Here is a 14,185-nt window from a genome sequence, read left to right as displayed (position 1 = left end):
ATTTGTAAAGTTGTGATATGGCCCCACTTAAATAGATTTTCTACCATTATGTTGTATAGATCTGAGGAGATTCATATTTAAGTGGCAATTATAGCACCCACAGAGCTAACTGTACTAAATGCTTGTGCTGAATCAATAGCACATATGTAATAACCTAATCAGCTGATCTGTATCACATGCAATGTAATTATAACACCCACAGAGCTAACTGTACTAAATGCTTGTGCTGAATCAATAGCACATATGTAATAACCTAAACAGCTGATCTGTATCACATGCAATGTAATTATAACACTCACAGAGCTAACTGTACTAAATGCTTGTGCTGAATCAATAGCACATATGTAATAACCTAATCAGCTGATCTGTATCACATGAATTGTTATGTGTTCCTTTAATTATACCATACGTACAGTTAATCAGAACCATTATTTATTATTATCTGTCTAAACCATTTAATATACTTTTTACAGACACGGCCAGAGCACTGAGAGATATCAGGTATTGCTGTAACTGGAGTGAATAAGGGAACCTTCTTCCTGAGCACAGACATTGGAGCCTGTTATCAGCATGAACTCATAAGTGTTAGGTGAGTTAAATAGATATTATGCTGACTTTAATTACTGGGAAAATAGAATAAATCACTCATTAAACAAATATAAACTATTATATTTATATCTGCATCTTTAAGAACATTTGTGTCAGTGACCGTTATAAAGAAGAGCAACTCCCATTGGACTGAGGAGGACGGTAAAAAATACTACTCTCCCTCTGTCCTTTTAGACAGACCATGTCTAACAACTGCTTAACCTCACCCCCTGACCTGGTTCATTACTCAGAACACCTGCAACTCCATCTTCCCCTGCCCGGAACTCCCATAACTGCACTTATGCCTACCTTGTTCCCATGCGTGGAACACCCACAACTCACCCAGTGTTCCCCACCCCAGAACCACCACTGATTTGTGTGCTTAATTTTACAGTGAGTATTATTAAACTAATAAAGTTTTTGGCTGTTTATATAAATAGAACACCCACATCCGAAAGCTAAAGATTATCATAAGGTCACTGCTTCTTACCCTCTCAAAGCATCTCACATAGATGATTAGTCTGTGATGATTAAGACATCAGGTTCTCACCCAACTGGTTGATCATGAGCCGGGCAGGGCTGTATGTGCAGTTGTTGAGCAATGTTAAATGAGGATGGTCGATGTCACCTCTCTTTCCCAGAATACAGATGTACTTGTTCCCTGGCTGAGAACATTATCCACATGCACCTTGTTTAATGCAGCCCTATAACTTGTTTTCATCAGTAATTGGTAATTTAGTTAACTATGATGTAGTAATGTTTACATTCTATGTCATCCTTTTTTAATTTGTGATTTACAGGTAAATACATTTAAAAATACAAAACGGAAGACATTTTTGAATATAAAAAATGTTTTTTCTTTCATGTAATTGGCAAGAGTCCATGAGCTAGAGACGTATGGGATATACAATCCTACCAGGAGGGGCAAAGTTTCCCAAACCTCAAAATGCCTATAAATACACCCCTCACCACACCCACAATCCAGTTTTTACAAACTTTTCCTCCTATGGAGGTGGTGAAGTAAGATTGTGCTAGATTTCTACTTTGATATGCGCTTCTCAGCATTTTGAAGCCCGATTCCTCTCAGAGTACAGTGAATGTCAGAGGGATGTGAAGGGAGTATCACCTATTGAATGCAATGATTTTCCTCGCAGGAGATCTATTTCATAGGTTCTATGTTATCGGTCATAGAGATTCATCTCCTACCTCCCTTTTTCAGGTCAACGATATACTCTCATATTCCATTACCTCTACTGATAACTGTTTCAGTACTGGTTTGGCTATCTGCTATATGTGGATGGGTGTCTTTCGGGAAGTATGTTTTCATTACTTAAGACACTCTCAGCTATGGTTTTGAACTTTATGTATTAATTGCCAAGAGTCAGGTTTATGTATATTTCCTTTTGCAGACTATTCAGTTTCATATTTGGGAAAAAACATATTTAGGAAAATATTTTCTTAGCTGGGCTTCAGGTTTTTTTTCAAATTGACTGCTTTTTCATTAAATTTTCGTGGACAAAATTCGGCTCGTGAGTTGCAAACTGCTGATGTTTATTGAGTCATTCTTGGCGCGAGAATTTTTTTGGCACGAAGGTATGTCCAGTGACGCAAGGTTCGTCATTAGCTGACGCCGAGTTCCTTGCACAAGGTTGCGTGTGCAATGACGCGAGTGTGTCATTTCTGGATGTTGTTAGCGCCAAAAAAGTTTCATTATTTAAATCCCCATTCCTATGTGCCTCTTGCCTTTTTTTATGTCAGATGATTATGCTGTTTGCATTTTTTTCCCATTCCTGAAACTGCCATATAAGGAAATTGATAATTTTGCTTTATATGTTGTTTTTTTCTCTTACATTTGCAAGATATCTGAATTTGATCCTGTCTCAGGAACCACAGTTGGAACCCTGCTGCCTGATAAAAGTTCTACCAAAGCTAAGTGTATCTGTTGTAAATTTGCGGAGATTATATCTCCAGCTGTGGTATGTAATAGTTGTCATGATAAGCTTTTACATGCAGAGAATATGTCCATCAGTAATAGTACAATGCCTGTTGTTCCATTAACATCTAATGTACATAATATCCCTGTGAATATAAAAGATTATATTGCTGATGCGATTCAGAAGGCTTTGTCTGCTATCCTGCCTACTAATAAACGTAAAAGGTCTTTTAAAACTTCTCATAAAGTTGATGAAATTTCAAATGACTGACAACATACTGAATTATCCTCCTCTGAAGAGGATCTATCTGATTCAGAAGATCCTACCTCAGATATTGACACTGACAATTCTACTGATTTATTTAAAATGGAGAATATTAGTTCCTTGATTGTTGATTACGTTGGATATTGAGGAAACTAGTCCTCTTGATATTAAAACTAGTAAACGTTTAAACTCTGTTTATAAACCTCCTGTGGAACTCCAGAGGTTTTTCCAGTTCTTGATGTTATATCTGATATGATTTCTAAGGAATGGAATAGGCCTGATACTACTTTTATCCCTTCTTCAAGGTTTAAAAAATTGTATCCTTTGCCAGCAGTTAGTTTGGAGTTTTGGGAAAAGATCCCCAGAGTCGATGGGGCTTTTTCTATTCTTGCCAAATGTACTACTATTCAAATGGAAGATAGTACTTCCTTTAAGGACCCTTTAGATAGGATACTTGAATCTTATCTAAGGAAAGCTTATTTATATTCTGGCTATCTTCTCAGGCCTGACATTTCTATGGCTGATGTTGCAGCTGCATCAACTTTTTGGTTGGAAAGTTTAGCGCAACAGGAAACGGATCCTGATTTGTCTAGCATTGTTCGCTTGCTTCAACATGCTAATCATTTTATCTGTGATGCCATTTTTAATATCATCAAAATTGATGTTAAATCTATGTCTTAAGCTATTTTAGCTAGAAGAGCTTTGTGGCTCAAATATTGGAATGCTGATATGGTATCTAAATCTAGATTACTATCTCTTTCTTTCCAAGGTAATAATTTATTTAGTAATCAGTTGGATTCAATTATTTAAACTGTCACTGGGGGAAAGGGAGTTTTTTTGCCTCAGGATAAAAGACCTAAGGGTAAATCTAAAGCTTCTAACTGTTTTTATTCCTTTCGACAAAATAAGGAACAGAAACCCAATCCTTCCCCCAAAGAATCTATTTCCAATTGGAAACCTTCTTTAAGTTAGAATAAATCCAAGCCGTTTGAGAAACCAAAGTCAGACCCCAAGTCTCAATGAAGGTGCGGCCCTCATTCCAGCTCAGCTGGTAGGGGGCAGATTAAGATTCTTCCAAAGTATTTGGGCAGATTCTGTCCAAAATCAATGGATTCAGAGTATTGTCTCTCAAGGGTACCGAATAGGATTCAGAGTAAGACCTCCTGTGAAAAGATTTTTTCTCTCATGCATCCCAGCAAATCCAGTAAAGGCTCAGGCTTTTTTGAAGTGTTTCAGACCTGGAGCTTTCAGGGGTAATTATACCAGTTCTGTTTCAGGAACAGGGTCTGGGGTTTTATTCAAATGTATTCATTGCCCCAAAGAAAGAAAATTCATTCAGGCCAGTTCTGGATCTGAAAATTTTGAATCGTTTTGTAAGAGTGCCAACTTTCAAAATGGTGACTATGAGGACTATTCTGCCTTTTGTTCAGCAAGGTCATTTATATGTCCACGATAGACTTACAGGATGCATATCTTCATATTCCGATTCATCCAGACCACTATCAGTTTCTGAGATTCTCTTTTCTAGACAAGCATTACCAATTTTTCGCTCTTCCATTTGGCCTAGCGACAGCTCCAAGAATCTTTTCAAAGGTTTTCGATGCCCTACTCTCTGTAATCAGAGAACGGGGTATTGCGGTGTTTCCTTATTTGGACGATATCTTGGTACTAGCTCAGTCTTTACATTCTGCAGAATCTCACACAAATCAACTAGTGTTGTTTCTTCAAATACATGGTTGGAGGATCAATTTACCAAAAAGTTCCTTGATTCCTCAGACAAGGATCACCATTTTAGGTTTCCAGATAGATTCAGTGTCCATGACTCTCTAACAGACAAGAGATGATTAAAATTGGTTTCAGCTTGTCGGAACCTTTAGTCCCAATCATTCCCTTCAGTAGCTATGTGCATGGAAGTTTTAGGTCTCATGACTGCAGCACGGACGCGATCCCCTTTGCTCACTTTCATATGAGACCTCTTCAGCTTTGTAAGCTGAATCAATGGTGCAGGGATTGTACAAATATATCACAATTAATATCCTTAAATCCCAATGTTTGACTCTCTCTGACTTGGTGGTTAGATCACCATTGTATAGTTCAAGGGGCCTCTTTTGTTCATCCAACCTGGACTGTGATCACAACAGATGCAAGTCTTTCAGGTTGGGGAACAGTCTGGGGATCTCTGGCAGCACAATGGGTTTGGAAATCTCAAGAGGCGAGGTTACCAATCAATATTTTAAAACTCTGTGCTATTTTCAGGGCTCTTCAGGTTTGGCCTCTGTTGAAGAGAGAACGTTCATTTGTTTTCAGACAGACTATATCACAACTGTGGCATATGTCAATTATCAGGGTGGTACTCACAGTCCCCAAGCTATGAAAGAAGTATCTCAGATAATTTTTTGGGCAGAATCCAGCTCCTGTCTAATTTCTACGGTTCATATTCCAGGTGTAGACAATTGGGAAGTGGATTATCTCAGCCGTCAGACTTTACATCCGGGGGAGTGGTCGCGCCATCCAGATGTGTTTTTTCAGATTGTTCAGATGTGGGGTCTTCCAAATAGATCTGATGGCTTCCCATCTAAACAAGAGACTTCCCAGGTACCTGTCCAGGTCCAGGGATCCTCAGGCAAAGGCGGTGGATGCGTTAGCAGTTTCTTGGTGTTACCTACCTGCTTATATCTTCCCGCCTCTAGTTTTTCTTCCAAGAGTGATTTCCAAGATCATCATGGAACAATCGTTTGTGTTGCTGGTAGCTCCAGCATGGCCTCACAGGTTTTGGTATACAGATCTTGTTCAGATGTCCAGTTGCCAACCTTGGCCACTTCCTTTAAGACTAGACCTTCTGTCTTAAGGTCCGTTTTTCCATCAGGATCTCAAATCATTAAATTTGAAGGTATGGAAATTGAACGCCTAGTGCTTAGTCATAGGGGTTTCTCTGACTCTGTAATTAATACTATGTTACAGGCTTGTAAATTTGTTTCTAGGAAGATTTATTATCGAGTTTGGAAGTCTTATATTTCATGGTGTTCTTCTCATAAATTCTCCTGGCATTCTTTTAAATTCCTAGATTTTTACAGTTTCTTCAGGATGGTTTGAATAAAGGTTTGTCTGCAAGTTCCTTGAAGGGACAAATCTCTGCTCTTTCTGTTTTATTTCACAGAAAGATTGCTAAGCTTCCTTATATTCACTGTTTTGTACAGGCTTTGGTCTGTATCAAGCCTGTCATTAAATCAATCTCTCCTCCTTGGAGTCTTAATTTGGTTTTGAAGACTTTACAGGCTCCTCCTTTTGAGCCTATGCATTCTTGGACATTAAACTACTTTCTCCAACATTGGTGTGTCCGGTCCACGGCGTCATCCATTACTTGTGGGAATATTCTCTTCCCCAACAGGAAATGGCAAAGAGCACAGCAAAAGCTGCCCATATAGCCCCACCTCAGGCTCCGCCCCCCAGTCATTCTCTTTGCCGCTCTGAACAAGTAGCATCTCCACGGAGATGGTGAAGAGTATGTGGTGTTTAATTGTAGTTTTTTATTCTGCTATCAAGAGTTTGTTATTTTAAAATAGTGCCGGTTGTACTATTTACTCTAAAACAGAAAGGGATGAAGAGTTCTGTTTAAAAGAGGAGTATGATTTTAGCAGCAGTAACTAAAATCAATTGCTGTTCCCACGCAGGACTGTTGAGCCCAGAGAACTTCAGTTGGGGGGAACAGTTAGCAGACTTTTCTGCTCAAGGTATGACTAGTCCATTTTCTAACAAGACTGTGTAATGCTATAAGACTGTCATTTTTCCCTCTTGGGGATCGGTAAGCCATTTTCTTAGACTCTTAACAGAATGAAGGCTTATTATGGGCTATACACTGGTTGACACTCTTATGGGCTAAATAGATTGCTTTATTTAAGTTTTTTTATGAAATCTAGAGGTGATTTATAGGGGAACGTTATTGTGGGGGAACGTTTTTAGGCGCCAGGCAGTTGTTTAGACACCTTTCCAGTCAGGAAGGGCCTTTCACTATAGTAGGCAGAGCCTCATTTTCGCGCCATAATTGTGCAGTTTCTTTTGGATGCAGTGCATGCAGCTGCATGTGAGAGAGTCTGGTGATCATTGAAAACATTTCTGGAAGGCTTAATTTGGTATCGTATAACTCCTAAGGACAGGTGAAGTCGCAGCAAACGCTGTGGCTGGGACTGTAGTGGGGTTAAAAATTGTTATTTGATTAAACGGCTCCGGTTTCCTCATTTAAGGGGTTAAAAGCTTGGGGTGCAATACTTTTAAGGCATTAAGACACTGTGGTGAAAATTTGGTAAAGATTGGATATTTCCCTCATACTTTTTCACACGTTCAGAAATAAAGTGTGCTCTGTTTAACATTTAAAGAGACAGTAACGGTTTTGTTTTAAAACGTTTTTTTTGCATTATTAGCCTGTTTAAGCCTGTCTAACATGTCTGTACCTTCAGATAGAACATGTTCTGTATGTATGGAGGCCAAGGTGGTCCCCCCTTCAAATGTATGTGATAATTGTGCCATAGCGTCCAGACAAAGTAAGGACAGTACTGTCACATTTAATAAGGTTGCCCAAGATGATTCCTCAAATGAAGGTAGTGGGGATAGTTCATCATCCTCTCCTTCTGTGTCAACACCAGTTATGCCCGCGCAGGCAACCCCTAGTACATCTAGCGCGCCAAAGCTTGTTACTATGCAACAATTAACGGCAGTAATGGATAATTCCATAGCTAATATTTTATCCAAAATGCCAGCATTTCAGAGAAAGCGTGATTGCTCAGTTTTAAATACAGTGGAGCAAGAAGGCGCTGACAATAGCTTATCTGTCATACCCTCACACCAGTCAGAAGTGGCAGTGAGGGAGGGTTTGTCGGAGGGAGAACTTTCAGATTCAGGAAGAATCTCTCAACAGGCAGAACCTGACGTTGTGACATTTAAATTTAAGTTAGAGCATCTCCGTGCATTACTTAAGGAGGTGCTATCTACTCTGGATGATTGTGACTCTTTGGTCATTCCAGAAAAATTGTGCAAGATGGACAAATTCTTAGAGGTCCCGGTGCACCCTGATGCCTTCCCGATCCCTAAAAGGGTGCCGGACATAGTGAATAAGGAGTGGGAGAGACCAGGCATACCCTTTGTCCCACCTCCTATATTTAAGAAATTGTTCCCCATGGTCGACCCAAGGAAGGACACATGGCAGACAGTCCATAAGGTTGAAGGGGCAGTTTCTACCCTAGCTAAGCGCACAACTATCCCCATTGAGGACAATTGTGCTTTCAAAGATCCTATGGATAAAAAATTGGAGGGTTTGCTTAAAAAGATTTTTGTGCAGCAAGGTTACCTCCTCCAACCAATTTCGTGCATTATTCCTGTCACTACGGTGGCGTGTTTCTGGTTCGATGAACTAGAAAAGTCGCTTAACATGGAGACTCCATATGAGGAAGTCATGGACAGAATTCACACACTTAAGTTAGCTAATTCTTTTATTTTAGATGCCGCTTTGCAATTAGCGAGATTAGCGGCGAAAAATTCAGGGTTTGCAATTGTGGCGCACAGAGCGCTCTGGCTAAAGTCTTGGTCGGCGGATGTATCTTCCAAGACAAAATTGCTTAATATCCCTTTCAAAGGTAAGACCCTTTTTGGGCCGGAATTGAAAGAAATTATTTCAGACATCACTGGGGGAAAGGGCCATGCCCTCCCACAGGATAGGCCTTTCAAGGCTAAGAATAAGTCCAATTTTCGTTCCTTTCGCAATTTCAGGAACGGACCGGCTTCTAACTCTGCAGCCTCTAGACAAGAGGGTAACGCTTCCCAGACTAAACCAGCTTGGAAACCAATGCAAGGCTGGAACAAGGGTAAACAGGCCAAGAAGCCTGCTGCTACTACCAAGACAGCATGAAGGGGTAGCCCCAGATCCGGGACCGGATCTAGTAGGGGGCAGACTCTCTTTCTTTGCTCAGGCTTGGGCAAGAGATGTTCCGGATCCCTGGGCACTAGAAATAGTCTCTCAGGGTTATCTTCTAGAATTCAAAGAACTACCCCCAAGGGGAAGGTTCCACATGTCTCACTTATCTTCAAACCAAATAAAGAGACAGGCATTCTTACATTGTGTAGAAGACCTGTTAAAGATGGGAGTGATACACTCAGTTCCAGCTGTGGAACAAGGTCAGGGGTTTTACTCAAACCTGTTTGTAGTTCCCAAAAAAGAGGGAACTTTCAGACCAATTCTGGATTTAAAAATTCTATACAAATTTCTCAGAGTTCCATCGTTCAAAATGGAAACCATTCGAACAATTTTACCTACAATCCAGGAGGGTCAATATATGACTACCGTGGATTTAAAGGATGCGTACCTACATATTCCTATCCACAAAGATCATCATCATCATCAGTTCCTAAGGTTCGCCTTTCTGGACAAACATTATCAGTTCGTTGCTCTTCCATTCGGTTTAGCCACTGCTCCCAGAATTTTCACAAAGGTGCTAGGGTCCCTTCTGGCGGTTCTAAGACCGAGGGGCATTGCAGTGGCACCTTATCTAGACGACATTCTAATTCAAGCGGATTCCCTGAAAACTCAGGGTCTATGGTCTCGGGAAGAGTCTCTTCTCCCGATAAACATCCTGGAACTGAGAGCGATATTCAATGCTCTCCGGGCTTGGTCTCAATTAGCGAAGGCCGGATTCATAAGATTCCAGTCAGACAACATGACGACTGTAGCTTACATCAACCATCAGGGAGGAACAAAGAGTTCCTTGGCGATGAGAGAGGTATCCAAGATCATCAAATGGGCGGAGGATCACTCTTGCCATCTATCTGCAATCCACATCCCAGGGGTAGACAACTGGGAGGCGGATTATCTGAGTCGTCAGACTTTCCATCCGGGGGAGTGGGAACTCCACCCGGAGGTATTTGCCCAGTTGACTCAATTATGGGGCATTCCAGACATGGATCTGATGGCGTCTCGTCAGAACTTCAAGGTTCCTTGCTACAGGTCCAGATCCAGGGATCCCAAGGCGACTCTAGTGGATGCATTAGTGGCGCCTTGGTCGTTCAACCTAGCTTATGTGTTTCCACCGTTCCCTCTCCTTCCCAGGCTCGTAGCGAGGATCAAACAGGAGAAGGCCTCGGTGATTCTGATAGCTCCTGCGTGGCCACGCAGGACTTGGTATGCAGACCTGGTGAATATGTCATCGGCTCCACCATGGAAGCTACCTTTGAGACAGGATCTTCTAGTACAAGGTCCATTCGAACATCCAAATCTAGTCTCTCTGCAGCTGACTGCTTGGAAATTGAACGCTTGATTTTATCCGAGCGTGGGTTTTCAAATTCAGTGATAGATACTCTGGTCCAAGCCAGAAAACCTGTGACTAGAAAGATTTACCATAAAATATGGAAAAAATATATCTGTTGGTGTGAATCCAAGGGATTCTCCTGGAGTAAGATTAAAGTTCCTAAGATCCTCTCCTTTCTCCAAGAAGGTTTGGATAAGGGATTGTCAGCGAGTTCTCTAAAGGGACAGATTTCTGCTGCTACCTCTCTTTCTTTCTTTCTGGCTGAAAAGCATTATCCGATTGGCTTATGAGACTGCCGGACGGCAGCCTCCTGAACGAATCACAGCTCACTCCACTAGGGCTGTGGCTTCCACATGGGCCTTCAAGAACGAGGCTTCTGTTGATCAGATATGTAAGGCAGCGACTTGGTCTTCTCTGCACACTTTTGCCAAATTCTACAAATTTGATACTTTTGCTTCTTCGGAGGCTGTTTTTGGGAGAAAGGTTTTGCAAGCCGTGGTGCCTTCCGTTTAGGTAACCTGATTTGCTCCCTCCCTTCATCCGTGTCCTAAAGCTTTGGTATTGGTTCCCACAAGTAATGGATGACGCCGTGGACCGGACACACCAATGTTGGAGAATACAGAATTTATGCTTACCTGATAAATTACTTTCTCTAACGGTGTGTCCGGTCCACGGCCCGCCCTAGTTTTTTAATCAGGTTTGAAAAATTTCTTTCTCTATACACTACAGTCACCACGGCACCCTATAGTTTCTCCTTTTTTTCTCCTAACCGTCGGTCGAATGACTGGGGGGGCGAAGCCTGAGGAGGGGCTATATGGGCAGCTTTTGCTGTGCTCTTTGCCATTTCCTGTTGGGGAAGAAATTCTGTTTTCTAGAAGAGTTCACAAATTATCTGCTTTTTCTTGTGAATCTCCTTTTCTGATTTTCCATCAGGATAAGTCAGTTTTGCGGACTTCATTTAAATTTCTACCTAAGGTTGTGAATTCTAACAACATTAATAGAGAAATTGTTGTTCCTTCTTTGTGTCCTAATCCTACGAATTCTTTGGAGAGATCCTTACATTCCTTGGATGTTGTAAGAGTTTTGAAATATTATGTGGAAGCTACTAAAGATTTCAGGAAGACTTCTAGTCTATTTTGTTGTCTTTTCTGGTTCTAGGAAAGGTCAGAAGGCTTCTGCCATTTCCTTGGCATCTTGGTTAAAGATTTTGATTCATCAGGCTTATTTGGAGTCGGGTCAGGCCCCGCCTCAGAGAATTACAGCTCATTCTACTAGATCAGTCTCCACTTAGTGGGCTTTTAAGAATGATGCTACAGTTGATTAGATTTGCAAAGCAGCAACTTGGTCTTAATTCTACTGTTTTTATGTATTTGCTTCCTCTGAAGCGGTTTTAGGTAGAAAAGTTCTTCAGGCAGCTGTTTCAGTTTGATTCTTCTGCTTATGTTTAAGTTTTTTCTTTTCATTTATGAGAATAAACTTATATTTTGGGTTGTGGATTAATTTTTTCAGTGGAAAATGGCTGTTATTATTTGTATCCCTCGCTCTCTAGTGACTCTTCTGTGGAGTTCAGCATCTTAGGTAATACTATCTCATATGTCACTAGCTCGTGGACTCTTGCCAATTACATGAAAGAAAACCTAATTTATGTAAGAACTTACTTGATAAATTCATTTCTTTCATATTGGCAAGAGTCCATGAGACCCACTCTTTTTATGGTGGTTATGATTTTCTGTATAAAGCACAATTATTTCCAAATTCCTTTTTTTGATGCTTTTTTACTCCTTTTTTTATCACCCCACTACTTGGCTATTTGTTAAACTGAATTATGGGTGTGGTGAGGGGTGTATTTATAGGCATTTTGAGGTTTGGGAAACTTTGCCCCTCCTGGTAGGATTGTATATCCCATACGTCACTAGCTCATGGACTCTTGCCAATATGAAAGAAATGAATTTATAAGGTAAGTTCTTACATAAATTATGTTTTTAATTGAGATGGATTATATTATAAATGAATAAACATTATTATTTTTCTTCCATTTTTTTTTATGTAGACAAACACATCAATAGTTCATATCTATCCTTTACTACAGGAAGCCTCAGAATAATACCGCAAATTCCAATAGTCTTAGACACCAATGGCTTTTTCACAAACTGGGATAGCACAGCACATATTTAAAGAAGATGGTGAATTGTCAGGAACTGGACAGCAATCATTATATACAGAGAGTAGTTTAGTCATCAAACAAGAAGACAACATTTGTGACTTATCTAGTGAAATTATTATCCTAGGGGATAAACCACACACATTTACTGAGTTTTCAAAACATATTAAAGAAGAGAAAAGTCTACAGTCTTGCCAAATGATTCAAACAAAGGAGAAACTTTTAAAATCTACAGAATGTGAGAAAAGCTTTAGATGGAAGTCTAATCTACTAGAACACCACAAAATTCACACAGGTGAGAAACCACACACATGTACTGAGTGCGGCAAATGTTTTACACAAAAGAGTGAGCTGAAAACTCATGAAAGGATTCACACAGGAGAAAAGCCTTTCACATGTACAGAGTGTGGAAAAAGTTTTACACAAAAGAATAATCTGAAAATTCATGAAAGGATTCACACAGGAGAAAAACCTTTCACATGTACAGAGTGTGGAAAAGGTTTTACAGAAAAGAGTAGTCTGGAAACTCATGAAAGGATTCACACAGGAGAAAAGCCTTTCACATGTACAGAGTGTGGAAAAAGTTTTACACAAAAGAGTAATCTGAAAATTCATGAAAGGATTCACACAGGAGAAAAGCCTTTCATATGTACAGACTGTGGAAAACATTTTACACGAATGGAATGTCTGAAAACTCATGAAAGGATTCACTCAGGAAAAAAGCCTTTCACATGTACAGAGTGTGGAAAAAGATTTAGACAAAAGAGTAATCTGAAAATTCATGAAAGGATTCACACAGAAAGAAAGCCTTTCACATGTACAGACTGTGGAAAAAGTTTTACACAAATGGATTGTCTGGAAACTCATGAAAGGACTCACTCAGGAAAAAAGCCGTTCACATGTACAGAGTGTGGAAAAAGTTTTACACAAGAGTAATCTGAAAACTCATGAAAGGATTCACACAGGAGAAAAACCTTTCACTTGTACAGACTGTGGAAAAGGTTTTACACATAAGAGTCATCTGAAAACTCATGGAAGGAGTTTTAGCAACAAATGTCTCTCCAGATCTACATGGGCTGTATTGTTCCAAAATTAATTAATCTTTCAAGGAATTAATAACCATGCTTAAAGTGGGAGGTTTTATATTTTTCCATATCCTACAAATTAGATTGCGCCCAAGATTATACTTAAATTAAGAAACTTAGTTCTGCATCCCCATAGTTTCCCATTACAGAGAAATATGATATCGTAAATAGAAAATTTAATTTCTTCCTTACAAATTTTACTCATAAAAAACTGTAATTTGTCCCAGAATTGTCTTATTTTGGGGCAGCCATATATGCAGTGAATTAAGTTAGCGTCTGACAACTGGCATTTTATGCACCCTATAGCCTTAGTTTTTGACCATTTATTTAACCGACGGGGGGTCATATATGTATGGTGTAGTAATTTTAATTAAGACTCCATTCTATCCATTGAAGCAGTATCTTTTTTCACTTTGTTTGATGAGAGTAGGAGAGGTCTAATTTAGATCTGTTTTTACCCAGTTAGTTGAAAGTGAGATCAGATTTTTTTATATTATCTTCTTTGGTTAGAGTAGCATATAAATAAGACATTTTATAATTCCCTGTCACATAAATATTAATTAGGCTATCAATAAGACTCCATTCTATCCATTGAAGCAGTAGCTTTTTTCACTTTGTTTGATGAGAGTAGGAGAGGTCTAATTTAGATCTGTTTTTACCCAGTTAGTTGAAAGTGAGATCAGATTTTTTTATATTATCTTCTTTGGTTAGAGTAGCATATAAATAAGACATTTTATAATTCCCTGTCACATAAATATTAATTAGGCTATCAATAACCTGCCAATCCCAGTTAATAGTATTAACATTAATTCTTTTTCTCTGACCTGTAAGAAAGCGAAATAATTTAGGTTCGAGATTTGA

General features: G+C 39.6%; 1 protein-coding gene across 1 annotated transcript; it reads left to right on the top strand.

Annotated features, from left to right (window-relative positions):
* Positions 1-471: 471 nt before the first annotated feature.
* Positions 472-13,715, top strand: LOC128659810 (gastrula zinc finger protein XlCGF8.2DB-like). Its single transcript, XM_053713383.1, has 2 exons — positions 472-589; positions 12,129-13,715. The coding sequence occupies exon 2, from the start codon at positions 12,213-12,215 to the stop codon at positions 13,173-13,175; it is 963 nt and encodes a 320-aa protein (XP_053569358.1). The 5' UTR covers positions 472-589; positions 12,129-12,212; the 3' UTR covers positions 13,176-13,715.
* The last annotated feature ends 470 nt before the right edge of the window (positions 13,716-14,185 follow it).

Source organism: Bombina bombina, chromosome 5, assembly GCF_027579735.1.
Source record: "Bombina bombina isolate aBomBom1 chromosome 5, aBomBom1.pri, whole genome shotgun sequence".
NCBI classification, from domain to species: domain Eukaryota; kingdom Metazoa; phylum Chordata; class Amphibia; order Anura; family Bombinatoridae; genus Bombina; species Bombina bombina.
The sequence above is the reverse complement of the archived record's forward strand: the minus strand, read 5'-3'. Positions and strand labels throughout refer to the sequence as shown.